The 14,036-nt window shown below is 45.7% G+C and overlaps 1 protein-coding gene across 4 annotated transcripts in view; it reads left to right on the top strand.

Moving 5' to 3' along the window:
• ILDR2 (immunoglobulin like domain containing receptor 2) overlaps positions 1 to 14,036 on the top strand; it is a 40,390-nt gene that overhangs the window by 5,084 nt on the left and 21,270 nt on the right. For all 4 annotated transcript variants that reach the window (XM_069869543.1, XM_069869552.1, XM_069869560.1 and 1 more), the window contains exons 2-3: positions 4,913 to 5,245; positions 6,316 to 6,435. In XM_069869543.1, the coding sequence (XP_069725644.1) occupies positions 4,913 to 5,245; positions 6,316 to 6,435 (453 nt within the window). The remainder of the gene's footprint in view (positions 1 to 4,912; positions 5,246 to 6,315; positions 6,436 to 14,036) is intronic.

The raw sequence follows: 14,036 nt of genomic DNA on the forward strand, positions 1-14,036 counted from the left end.
CTGTTTAGTGAAGCTAAATCTTCCTGGGATTCATCTAGCCTCAGGGAGGCACAGGCTTCTCCAGAGGGCAATGGAAAAGCAAGAGGCTATATTATCACCTCTCAGTTGCTTTCTCTCTTTTACTTATAAAAGGCGCTTATGAAGATCAGGCTCACAGAGCTCTAATGCGCCCTTACAAATATCCCCTTTATAATCACATCCTGGAATGTTCTTTAATCACCACTGAAATGTATTAGTGATAGCTTGTGTGTAATGTTGATTGCATAGTTTGGATGCATAATGTGAGGACAGTTTAGGAAAAAAGATGGAGAAAGGAGACAAATGCACATTGCTGATGAGAAACAGACAAACCTCATACAATTACATTTCTGAAAAGTGATTATTTTTAAGCTCTGTGAGTATGTATACACACATATTTCTCTCACACAACCATGGTTTCTCTTATTTTCTGAGAGTAAGGGTATCTGTGCTTTTAAGATGCAGTTAATTAATATTTGCAAACCCTTTTCTGGAGATTTAGGAGAAGAAGAAGGAAGGAAAGTAAAATTGTCACGTAGCCATGAGACTCCCACGAACTAGATTTTTTCTTGTGAAAGTTCTGAGATTGTGAAATTCACAATGAACAGGTTGCTTATCTAGAGTGCAGGAATTAAATTTCCCTGATGATTTTTTAAATAAAGGCTAATCTTGCTCTGTCTGCATTAGTCAAAACATAGCAGAGCATGCTTCAATTTCTTTTTAGTCCTACTTGTATTAAACTAGACAAAAAGCTGCCATGGTGCTGTCACTTAAGCTTGTCATCCTTTTTCATGCTTTTATACTCTTTTTTGCTTTGCTATATGATCAGCCCATAGTTTTGTCCTGTGATATATCTGAAGCTTTTCTTATCTTGGTTATCTCTTTGAAGAATTGAGGTCAGTAGTTTCTTCATGAGGTTGAGGAAGGCCTAAGCAGACCTATATAATACATGTGCATGGACATAACTGTCCATGACAGGCTGAGAGAGTTGGGGTTGTTCAGCCTGGAGAAGAGGATGCTCCAAAGAGACCTTATAGTGACCTTCTAGTACCTGAAAGAGGCTACAAGAAAGCTGGGGAGGGACTGTTTACAAAGGCTTGTAGTGATAGGACTAGGGGCAATGGGTATAAACTAGAGAGGGGAAGATTTAGACTAGACATAAGGAGGAATTTTTCCACGCTGAGAGTGGTGAGGCACTGGCACAGGTTGCCCAGGGAAGCTGTGGCTGCCCCATCCCTGGAGGTGTTCAAGGCCAGGTTGGATGGGGCCTTGGGCAGCCTGGGCTGGTGGGAGGTGTCCCTGCCCATGGCAGGGGGGTTAGAACTTGATAGGCGTGAGGGTCCCTTCCAACCCAAACTGTTCTATGATTCTGTGATAACTGATAAGGGTAGAGCCACCATCTTGCTTTCACACAGTCGAACATCCTTTTGGCCTTTTTGATGGACCCTGTTTCAGCAGTGACGCACTAAGTGAATCCAGTCTGAGCATTTTTTTTTGGCAGAGGAAATAACAGGTGTATAATTTTGCAGTTCAGCCATATATAATTATATATAATTTGACTTAAATAGATTTAGTTTCCACTCCTCCAGTCTCTCAGTCTAAGGTAGTGTGTTGCTCTTAAATGCTATTTCTAGAAAGGATCCTAAAATAATACTTCAAAAGTTAATAAAGAGCTTGGGATAGGATATGAAGATGCCAGATAATTTATTGCACATCTCCCAAATGCTTTTGAGTAGAAAGAGAATTTCTGTGTTTTCACAAAAGCTTCTTTTTCTTTTCTCTTTTCTTTTCTTTTCTTTTCTTTTCTTTTCTTTTCTTTTCTTTTCTTTTCTTTTCTTTTCTTTTCTTTTCTTTTCTTTTCTTTTCTTTTCTTTTCTTTTCTTTTCTTTTCTTTTCTTTTCTTTTCTTTTCTTTTCTTTTCTTTTCTTTTCTTTTCTTTTCTTTTCTTTTCTTTTCTTTTCTTTTCTTTTCTTTTCTTTTCTTTTCTTTTCTTTTCTCATGGGAGTAGAGGGAGGAAAGTTAGTCAGATGAGAATTTGCTAAAGCTCAGCTAATCATTTATTAAAGCAGTCCCTGGCTTGCCAAACTCATTAATCTCATTAACAGGAAAGGAGGGCTATGGTGCACGGTTAGCTGAAAGCACTGTGTTTACTAAGCAGTGTACTTCGTTCACAAGGGAAAGATTTAAATATTCACTGTGTCACTGTTTTATCCCTGAAGCTGAAGTAACGTGATGAGTCACTTGATCAGCTCATGTCACATGCTGGTTTTGCCCACAGAATGTGTGGGGTCAGGCGTAGTGTTGCCAGATGCAGGTCTGACCTGGACCAATTCATTTTTCAAGGCGTTCATCATGTCTTTGCATTCAGATGCAAGCAGGGAAACACGCGTCTCTGGATAAGAGACAATAACACAGCATCACCATTTGGTTTGCCTTGAGACACCAGTGGTGATGTTCTCCTAGTGCTACGCGACCCTCATGTTTCTGCCTCTCTAGTCCATGGGAAAAGGAGGTCTGGAAGGAACATCCCAGCTGCCACTTCTTGAGTTATATCTCTGCCTATGCCTCGGGAAGGTGGAGGAGGTGCTTTATGCTCTCTGTCTTTCCTGTGGGAGCATCCTGTTGGGACCTTGTCTGTGTTGTGTGGTGCTCTGGAGAACACCCATGCTTCAGCGTTTGCATTTAGGTCCAGGCAATTCTGGCAAAGCTAGTCACATCTCCTGTGCAACTTCCACATGGCACAAGTATGGTATGCATAATGTCACACATTTATTATATGCATAGTATATTGTTTCTTTGCCATTGTACCCTTGTGCACTGCAAGCCTTCACATAGTTCCCAGGGTCAAATCCTACCTAGATTGATAACTCTTTGTTAGCATCAGTGACTATCTTGCCTCTCTGAAAGATGCTTTCTCTGAGATTCTATCCATATTGTGGTTTTGTCCCGTAACTGGTATTTGTAGGCTTTGTTATGATTTATAGTTTGGACATTGATAACTTGTTGAAATGAATGTTCAGTGTTGGTCCAGCATCTTCAGTTCTGACTGAACTGGATTCTGATTCCTGATCATGAGGTCTCTGCTTCCTTTTGCTTTTAAGGTCTGCAGCTGTCTTCAACTTGACCTCGTCCTTTTATGCCTGCTGTTGTCATACTGTTGACGCATTTATTGCTCCCAGTCTGTTTTAAGCTCCAGTGCTTTAGTCTATGCCTTTTTTTCTCCATCCTAAAGATATCTCCTGTCATTTCACTTTCTTTTGCCAACTTCCATCTCCTTTTCATCTCTAGTTTCTGGAGTGGATGGTTTATTTTTGCTGTCTCCATTTCCTCTCTTCTCTACATCATTTCTTAATCTCCTGCAACCTGGCTCCAGCCCTTTGTAGTTATTTTGACCTAGGCTGAGACACCTTCAGCATCTTCTAGCCGACTGTAAGCTTCCTGGTTCCATGATTGTCATCCTACTTATCCTTGTAATTCCTATACTTACCCTGGTACTTTATCCTTACTCTCTCTTTTCATCTTTTTTAGCATTTGCCCTTCTCTCATATTGCTTCCTGACACCAGGAAGCCGTTCTTTGTTCTCAGTCTTTCATTCCTTCCTAAGAGTCTCCTAAGACCGTCCATGTTGTGTAAAGATCATCTGCTTTTTCCTCTTGGATGTTTCCTTGTGTCTTGTTCTCTTTTTCACTTTGCAGTGCACCGAGCCTTGGCTTTTATGGTAACTGGATGTAGGGAGCTGCCATCATCAGCATTTCCTATACTGAAACTGGTTCCCTTCTCTTGTATGAACCACCACTGCCAGGTTCTGCTGCTCCTCAGCTGCAGAGAATGCTCTGCTTACCAACTCCCTCTTTCTTAGATGCCTCATCCTTGCTTCTGGTCTGTTTCTGTGCCTCCACAGGCCAACACATCCCTGCTTGGGAAGGTGTCAGTGTATGTTTCCAGTGTTGTGTAAGCGATCTCAGTCATTGCTGCCTGCAGCACAAGGAGGATGGAAGCAATGAAGGGCATGCGTGGGAGACCTTGGTCATTCCCCTGCAGGTGGATGGAGTACCTCACTCTCTTGAGGGCTCTGTGCCGGCATTGCTCACTGACTCTCGGCTTCTCCCTAAGCTATACAAGGATGTGGCGGCAGTCCCATGCATCTTCTCTGGGACCTTAATAAACCAACTTCAGGTTGCAGCTCTCCTGTCAGCTGGTAGATAAACATTATGAGTTGAAATCTACCATATCTCTGAGAATGTGAAAAACTGGAGTGTTTGGGCCATTTTTCTCCACACCTCCTACATGGAGCAATTTCTCTCAGTGCTACATGCCAGCCCTGGCAGGAGCTGTGTGATTTGGATCCACTCCTTCATGCATCTCTAGAGTTTGGCAGAGCGAGCAGCACTAACTGGGCACCAGTGCACAACAGGCTGGGCCAGGCACTGTGTGCTGCCTGGCTTCCAAAGAGAAGGCATAATGCCACTGAAACTGGGAGGGGTGTGGCTTATTCTGCATCGGGATTGTTGTGAACTCAGAATCTGGCCCCTTGGCTGACCTGCTCTAGAAGTGGAGTATGGCAGTCCCTAAAATATCTCTTCCTTATCTGTGAACCTGCCACAGAAGCTGTGACTCATCACCCCGCTGTGTTATGGTCTCTACAGAACGTAAGGATGCTACGTCTGAGCATTCAGTGCTATGGTGCTGTGTTTTTCCTTGTGGCTGTGGGCTATGAGAAAAAGCAAACTTCTGCTGCCAGTATCTCTGCACTGAGGAGTATTGCACCCTAGCACCTGAAACAGATGGACATTTTAATTTTGTGTATGTGGGGAGAACGATGCTGTGATAAAGTGCAGTAGCTTCCTCCTCAAGCACTGCTAAAGCATTTGACACTCATGTTTTTGTCTTTTAGCTGAGGTGGAAGGGTTGCAGGTCACTGTGCCCGAGAAGAAGAAGGTGGCCATGTTGTTTCAGCCTGCTCTGCTTCGCTGCCATTTCTCTACATCTTCCACCCAACCGGCTGTGGTACAGTGGAGGTATAAATCTTACTGCCAGGACCGGATGGGAGAAGCTTTGGGTATGGTGACTTCTGGTTTACAAACGATGAGCAAGAGGAACCTGGACTGGGATCCCTACCTGGACTGTGTGGACAGCAGGCGGACAGTCCGTGTTGTGGCCTCCAAACAAGGATCTGCCGTCACTATAGGGGACTTCTATAAGGAAAGAGATGTCAGCATTGTCCATGGTAACTGTCTGCTCCAGTGGTGTTTGGTGGGGTTGGAATGGACCCTTAGCAATTTCTGATACTGGAAGTTGGCAGTAATTGTTCAGATAACTCCCGTAGTAAAAGCTGCTGGAAGGGGATTGTTGTATATCAGACATTTAGGATTCAACCACCAAACCTAGACCTTAAGGTCATTTCCTTTGGTAATTCCCTTCATCTGACTAAAAGTAAGTCTGCAACCCTGATATGGTATTCTTTTCCCTTTCATGGAGTGGAAGGGTTTTATTCTTGGCTTCTGCATACTGCACTTTATATAGATATTCCTTAACAAAGGGCTGCCAGCAAGGAAGGTATGAATTCAGTCTCTGTGGGCTATGTTTTTTTTCCTTCCAAACTCTACTGAATTTTTTTTCCCAGTTCTGAAATACCAAAATTATCTTACACCTCATGTTTGCTCAGCTGTGGACTTCACCAGCTTCACCGTTATGAACCTAAACCCACACAGCCTTGGGCAGCATGAAAGGAAGAGATTTCCATGGGGTAAAATCGAGTTGGGTGGAGATGGGCGGTGGCAGAGTCCTTAAACATTTGATCTGGAAGGCTGTGAGAAACACAGTCCCTCAAAAGTACAAGGCTTCAGCTTGACTCAGGAGACCACCTAGCCAAAAGTGGAGGCTCCTTGGTGAGGAGAGCACGTGCTGGGCCTTGGCAAGGGGTAGTGTTTTACTTTGTCTCCATGTAACCTCTCGTGGATGACTGATGTGCTGTAGAGGAGACACTAAGCCCTTCTTGCATGGCATGAACCGTTGGGACCCCAGGCCTTAGATGGTAGGAAGGACAGAGAGTGACATCAGTTAACCCTTCTGCTGTTGGCACTTCCAGAATGAATTGCCTCTGCAGCAGTACTTGTCTTCCCACTTACAGCCAGAGAGTCCTGAGCATGTTGTTTGTTTCCTGAGTGCTGTGATATTCATCTTCTTAGCAAGGAAATGAAATGGATTGGGACATGGAGATAGACCCAGTGCTTTCAACACTTCACTTTTCCCATACGTATTGGAGGTAAAGCCTGACTTTTCTTTTTTCCTTTTCAGATGCAGATCTTCAGATTGGGAAGCTGATGTGGGGAGACAGTGGGCTCTATTACTGCCTTATTATCACACCAGATGATGTGGAGGGCAAGAACGAAGAATCAGTGGAGCTGCTTGTACTTGGTGAGCCCTCTTGCCAGATTGCTTTTTCAGCAGATAGCTGATGTATCTTTCCTTCTGCTCCCTCGCTCTCTCTATATGCCCGTGCACCATATTACTATGGGTGTAAGGTCTATGTAAAACAGTCCCTGCGGTACCTTCGCCGTTGCGTTGCACCTTGTGCATCATTCACACCTAGGCAAAGTGGGTGGCAAATGCTACCAAACCAGAATAGTAATGTTTACACCCACACTGCTCACACGTTGCACAGGCATAAATGACTGCAGAAAGTGCAGGGCTGTGAAAAGTCAGAACCCTTGTTTTTAAGGCATAAAACAATAAACTTACAGTGAAGTGAACACTTGAGACAGAGCCTTTTAAAAATAAAACACCCAGAAGCCATAAAATTGTATGCTATGTGCAGTCTTTTAACGTTCCCTTCGTCCCACTCTTCTGACCTGTGAGGATGTCAAGAAGCAACTGTGTTTATCTGCCTGACTGTGTCAGTTAGGGAGATTTTTCTGTCTGCCTAATTATACTTGTCCAGTTAGAGGTGCAGTTTCACAGTCACCCTAATGAAGTTGAAGCTGGTGCTGCCACTAAAAGGACCTGTCCTCTCTGCGGTACGTATGCTTGACTCTGTGTTTCTGTTAAGCTCCCTTTAGTGGCGTGGTGAGCGGGATCAGTTTCTTTTGTATTTGCAGGGTCAGCTTTCAGTGCTGGCTTCCACAATCCAGCTCACTGTAAAGGTTAAGAAAGCACCCATCCCAGCTCGGGGAGAAAAGCAGAGTGAAATGGGCCTTTCAGAGAATTTTGTTGACGCTGCCTTGAGCCAGCAGTAGTACTTCACCCCTAGACTGCCCCAGGAGAGTGAGATGAGTTTTTCCCAACTTACCTTAAGACATGCTGATACCAGTATTTGTCTCGTCAGCATGTTTGCATGCTTTTTGGATGTGCAGATTCTGTACATCCTTCTGTGGAGGAAATGTTAAATGTCTTGGTTCTGTAGTGTTTAAGTGATACATAGAGGCATGGTAGAGCATGTCTGTCAAGTGCCCTTAGTCTAATGGCTAAGGTCAGAATTTAATTGGCATTTGTATTTGGAAATGTAGTTGTTGTCACAAAATAAACCAGATTGAATGGGTGAGTGACTTTAACAGTGCCATCACCTCCCCTCACTCCTTCAGAGACAGTCAAACAATGGACAACTGGAGGATGGGTCCCTCCAGAAAGCAGTGTCATACTCCAGTCTAAATCCACAGAGTGGCTGCGGATCAGATGCTGGTTAATAAGAGGCCCAAGACTGACCTCTTAGTTTGGGTGAGGTTACTGCCAGCTGGCAGTTGTAGCTGTTACGTAGCCTCTTCAGAGGCGCTGTCAGTGGCTGTTTGGTGACGGGCTGCTGAATTTTGTCCTTTCTTCAGCTTCCTGTCCAGGATTTGGTGTCTTGCTCTTATGTCCGTCTACAACTGTGCTTAGACACCAGTGAGGAAGCAGTGCCATGGTAACAGGAAGAATCTGTTTTTCCGTGTGTATAGAGACTATGTGAGGGAAAAAACAAAGAAATACCTTCCTCTGAAGCTGGCTTAATGATGTCCCGGGCCCCAGTTCATTGTGGTTACATTGGGACAAAACTCATAGCTTAGGCTGTGTTATCTTGACTGTTTCTGCTCTTCTATTCACTACAGCCTGTGGGTCTGACCTTGCACTTCATGCAGCACTCCACTAAGTTTGGCAGCAGCAGGAAAGCATACTTGTCGTGGGCATACTTTGTTCTGTCTCATGCTGTTTGGTGCAGCTTGTGCGTATTTCTTTTCCTGAGTATTGTGTACGGAGGCAACATTCCAGCTTTCGGAGCGATTCCAGGTTACCTACCCATTTTCCCTCTCTTCCTTCCTCCTTTTTTCCCTTTTCCTTTTCTTTTCCCCATTGATGGCTAAAGGAGGAATCAACCAGTGGGGAAAATACCATTTCTTAATATTTTGGCATCTTCTGGGACAATTTTTATTCCAACCCGCTGCTTGGAGAGAGGCGTGAGTACAGATGTAGATTGGAGCGATTCTGCAGTCCTAGGAGACATGCAGTAAAAGGGTTTGGTTTGCTGGTTTGCTGTTTGATGCTCTTTGGTCGGAAAACAGGTTCCTTCTTAGAGTGGTTCGAACACTGGAGGGATTGTGTCTGCAAGAGACACTGTGGTTCCTGCAATACGTTGCTGCTTGCTCACTGCTGGTGGTGGTCTTTCAAATATAATTAACATTGCTTATTTTGGGGCTGCTTCATGATTTAAGCACGGGTTAGAGCTTTGAATAGAGTACAGATTCTACCCACTCATGTTATCTGTGGGGAAAGAGATAAATCAGAATGGAATAGGAAAGAGGAAATATCCCTTCTAGTCCTTTGATATTATGCCAAGATGAAAGGTGTGTTTGGGTTTGAGAAAGGTAATGCTGGACAGGGCAGTCTAATGTCATGTAGAAACCTTGAAAGTTCTGAGAGGCAAAAATGGCAGGTATCTAATAGCATCGATAAATGGATGGACATTTGCTCAGCTCAAAGTGGAGGATCCTGCTTTTATACAGTGAATTACACTGTTAAAAATTGGTCAAAAGCTGCTTTATCACAACTTGGAGCAAAATCCAAAACCTGAGTGAAGTACTGTTCCTTCTTTCCTTAGGGAAGTAATCACAGAGACTTCCAGTGAATTCTAAGGAACCAGTCTGCCTGTGTCATGATTGGATTGCATGTTGAGTTTTGTCATCTGGATCGGCCACATTGACATCCAGAGCAGCTGGACAGCCCTAAGTTGCGCCAAAGAATCCCATGTGCTGTCTTCATTTCAGGCCTATTTCAGAAAAGCACGTAAGCACTTACTTATACCCATTTGTACTTGGCAAAGCTGATAGGATTTATAAGCATACCTGATGTTAAGCATGTGCTTATGTGCTTTGCTGAAAAGACCATTCAGTAGGTTTTGCTCAGTCAGGGACTTTAACCCTCTAATGGAATCAGTGCAGGCAAGGGAAACAGGGATAGTAACCTCTGTGCCTCAGAAACACAGAAGGAGGTTGGCTGGTGGTGAACCTCCTGTAGAGTAAGGAAAGAATTTAAATTAAAAAGTACTATTATGCTTTTATTAAGTATTTGTACTTTGGTGGCATTTGGAATCTCCAAACAGGTTCTGGCAGGCTGGAAATTGTATGAACTCTGCTTCTGTTGGAGCAGGACTAAGCTACTACAGAGCTTAGCAATTCCACAACAGGAGTCAAGTGGTGCTGTCTGCGCTCACGAGAAATGTAAACTCCTTTGGTGACCTTACAGGTGGGGTGGTGAATCCATTTATAACTTTATACATTTTAATTTTTTTAGAACTAACATGGTTGAATCAAAAAGGCTGAATCCTAAGTTTAAGAAAGCCTACTTAGCAGCTAGCAGCTGAACATCCTGCTTCTAGAAACACAGTCAGTGCTATTAATAAAATTATTATTCATAGCCCCTATGCACTGCTTTTTATACAAGAATGTCAATGGACTTCAGTAAAGTCATTCATTGCAGCCTTTGTCAAACTGCAGGTGCACCAGCGCAGTCGATGCAGGGTGCTTGGAGTAACCTTTGGTTCGGAAATGCAGGGCTTCATGTGACCCGGCACACATCAAGAAGCAGTCTAGCTTCATTGTGTGTGATTGCCTGTAACTCAGTAAACCTTTCTGAGAGCCAGAATGTACTAATTAGGTGCAGGGTCCTGTGGAAACAGCTCTACTGCTCCCTTCCTAAGCTGTACAGCTGTAGAGCAATGGCTGCAGGTATAGCTGGCACAGCTGGCTACCCTGAAAACCATAGGTCTGTGCAAGCTCGGCAATGTTTGCATGACAAGATTTTACATAGCTTAGACATGCTTCATTCGCAAGGACATATCAGGTTCCTGGAAGAGGCAGGGAAGTGATTCAGTAATCCTAGTTGCTGGTTTGATACTTTGGTTAGCGACTCGTGTGCTTTGCTAGACAGCTATTGCCTGCTTTTTCTTTTGTCCAATTTGGCAGCTAATGCTACATAAATTATAGATTAGTGAAATATTATTTTGTAATTAATCTTTTAGAAGCTTCAGCTTCTACCGTTGTTATGCTTTAGATGACAACAATTAGCACTTATTTTTTTGCTAATTTCTGAAGTGAGCAAGCACTTAACATTGGTAAACAGACATCTTTGGTAGTTTGTATTACCAGCTGGTGTCAATATAGGCTAAACTCGAAATTTATCAAGTCAAAAACCGATAGGTAGGAGAGAATGTAGATACTTATACACACACAGCACATTGCACAGTAATTAATGTAGTAATAGAGACATGCGTTGGCTTTCAGAGAGGATAAATCTACTGGGATATGTGTGTATGGTGTGCAATGCTAATAAGACGGTTCTTACTCAGCGAAGTGACTCAATAGCTGGTATAAATATAGCCAGGTTTGGAGTATCTTGTGTGCCGGGAGGGACTGTGTTATGAAAGTTGATGTGGTTTGAGGGACGGAAAAGTTTGTGGCAGAATTTTCCCTTACAAGGTGATGGTTAAAGGATTTCGTTCTGTTTTGCTGAAAAGCTGTCAGTAGCATCCGAGCCAGTATTTGGTCACAGCAGTTGGCAGAGATGGCAGCACTATTGGCCATGTGCTAGGGATTAGAGGGCCAGATCTTGCCCAGAGAGATGTCTGTAAGTAAATTCACAACGAGGGCTCTTGGACTTTGAGCTGTGCTTTCCTGCCGAAGGCTGGTAGTGTCCACAGGCAAAGGAAATGATCAGCACAGAAGCCCTCCACTTAAAAACCCAGGGAAGATGTTGATGCCCAGAAGGCTGCTGGTGTCTTCTCACCGTGTCCTCATGAGGTGCTACTGCCCTGCCCCAGACCACTTTGCTGCCACCTTTGCAATTGGGTCTGATCCCCCTTGTCCTAGCCTGGGCTACTCCTAGTCATTTATTTCTCACCATTTAGAAGTGCTACTTGTTGCCAAGGTTTTTTTACCCCTCTTTTCCTCCTTATTTGCCAGTGACAGCCACACGCTGCTCACGAGGAGACTGGCATGATTAAAAGACCTCCCTTACTAAGGTAGTCATGGCAACAGCCTCCTTGGAGGTCTTTGTTGCCTGCTAAAACTTTGATCTCCAAGAAGGGCTGCTGCTGTTTCTCCCTCCAATTGAAGGGAAGGACAGAAAGGAAGGATAAAGTTTACTCCAAGTGGAGGGAGCACGGAGGAACTCATTGCAGAGGCAAACTCTCCCAATAAATCTCACAGCAGCTTCTGTAGAAGAATATGTGATTTACAAGGGCCACACTTCCTCTCCTGTCCTTTCCAGCCTCCTCTCAGGGCAGTGTCCTGTGCCAGGGGCCTCTTGCCATGCTGTGGTTGGCGAATTTTTCATCCACAGAGGAAGAAATCGCTCCCCCTGTAGTTGCTGCCGGTTGGGCTGCAGAGGCAGCCCCCAACAGGGAAACCAGTTCAAATTCACATATTTACCCAATATTTGTCACGTTGATGCAACTGCCAGTATTTACCATGTTCCCGTGTTTACCCAATTGCCACGTTCCTGGCTGCATCTGCGCCTGTTTTGTTCGTGCCATCATTTCTTTTCAGCTGCACCACTTACCCTAATTATTTTTGTGTCTCTTCTCTGCAGACTCTCTGCTAATAGTCTGCTTGACTCCAGGTCCTCCCTGATCTGCTGCTATTTGCTCTCCTGCTCTATCACCTGCCCTCCTCCTGTCCTCGATTCACTTCTTCGATATCTCTGCACCCCTTCAGCTTTTCCCTCTCCCATTCCTCCTCCCTGCCCTCGCCTGCTGCCGACTCAGGGCACGGAGGCTCCATTGCAGGTTGGAGCTGGCTGGGGCCCAGGGTGCATGGCGAGAGGCTGCTGCAGGTGGGTGAAGCCCTGCAGCAGCACGGTGGGAGTAGAGACAGGAGCGTGTCCCAGATCCGTACTGGAACAAGGACGAGCTCCTACCTCCCCCAGAGTCACCTGGGACAACCCTGGTAAACGGGGCCATTGTCTATTCCCTCTTTCCCCCAGGGTTGTCTGCTGGGGCTGGGTGGTGAGAGCTTGCACAGAGGATGTGGAGCCCTTTGCAGGAGTGCAGAGCTGCAGCTCGGCGGCTGCGCCCAGCCGTGTCTCGGAGCGCCTGTGGTCCTGAGCCTCACAGCTGCCAGGCAGAGGTGGCATCATCAGATGGTCTCTTGGCAGGATGTTTTACCAGATTGTTTTCTCCCCACCAACTGTTTTGTAGCTCCAGCCCTCTGCCTTCAAGTTTCCATAACAAAAAACAAGTGAAGGGCAAAGTGAGGTGAGGTTTATGCCCGCAGAAGGAGCAGCGTGGTCACAGAGAGCCAGGAGGCTGCTGGCCGTGACCACTGTGACCTCCTCCTGGCTGGTGTTCCAGCTGCGGCTCCAAAGGGAGGTCCTGCTCTCAGAATCCCTGCGGTCTCTACCCTGGCTTCAGGCACCGTGCCGGCATGGTGTCCCCTCTGCCAGCTGCCACCTGGCTTTGGGACATGCCTGTGCCCTGGCCAGGCTCGCACGGGGCAGGCGGATGAGAGCTGGCAGCAGCCCCGAGAGCCGCCCTGTCCCTGTGCTGCTGGCTGGACGGGTGCTTTTGCTCCACTTGTTGCTGGTAGTGGCGATGGAGGAAAGTCTTCAATGAGGGCACTGCTGGGGAGCCTCCCGTCGCCTTGGGAACCACGGGTGACCATGGCAGCCGGCAGACCCGGCCTCTTGGCGTTGCCTGTGGAGTGGGAAGTTCGCATGGCGGTGGGGGAAGGGTTATCCATGAATTAATTCAGCCCAGAGTGGGAGGGAGGGGGGGCTGGGGTGCATTGAAAGCTGCTGGGGCCATGGCAGCCCAGAGGCGGGCTTTGTGCTTGCTGGTGGTCAGCTGGGCTAGTCAAGGCGGCAGAGTTCAGGCTGAGATGCGGTGGGCTTTGCCGCCTCCTCGAACCCTTCCAGGCTTTGTGCAAACCTCTGCCGGTGGTTCTGGGGCCCACGGGGCTGTGCAAGCCCCACTGGCAGGGCAAGGAGAGTAAATTCCCCAGGCAGACAAATGCACAGAGGATCTTCTTTGGCTGTTGTTGTAACAAGTTACCGAGTTCTCAAGGATGGTTATTTTTGAGTGATGCTTCTTCCCCCTTGAATATGTGGTTCCTCCTGTGGCTCAGGGGGCATCATAAGACCTAGCACTGGCAGGGACTGAGGCTCTTTAGGTAGGTTCAAAATAAAGCAGGTGCTTATTTGGACTTGTGTAATGGAGCTTCCGCTCTTTATAGGTGTCACGCCCTTACCTCTGGTACCATAAATCCCAGACCTAAATTAGCTATATAACTATAGCTATATATTAGCTATTTGTCCACTAGTGTCTGCTTTCAGACTAGGGGCTGCATGTGAGCTTGTGCAGAGATAATAAATGACACATGGGAGGCAAGCTGCATGCCTGTGTCTGCCAGCATGTTCTGTGTACACATCGTTCACATGTACATGGTTCACAAACACACAGACCTATGCAAGAATTGTGGGGGTTTTTTTGTGCATGCTGGGAAAATAAGGAATGTATTTAATATGCATGTGGAACATAATGTAAATCTAACATAATG

Source organism: Phaenicophaeus curvirostris, chromosome 1 (assembly GCF_032191515.1).
Source record: "Phaenicophaeus curvirostris isolate KB17595 chromosome 1, BPBGC_Pcur_1.0, whole genome shotgun sequence".
NCBI lineage: Eukaryota > Metazoa > Chordata > Aves > Cuculiformes > Cuculidae > Phaenicophaeus > Phaenicophaeus curvirostris.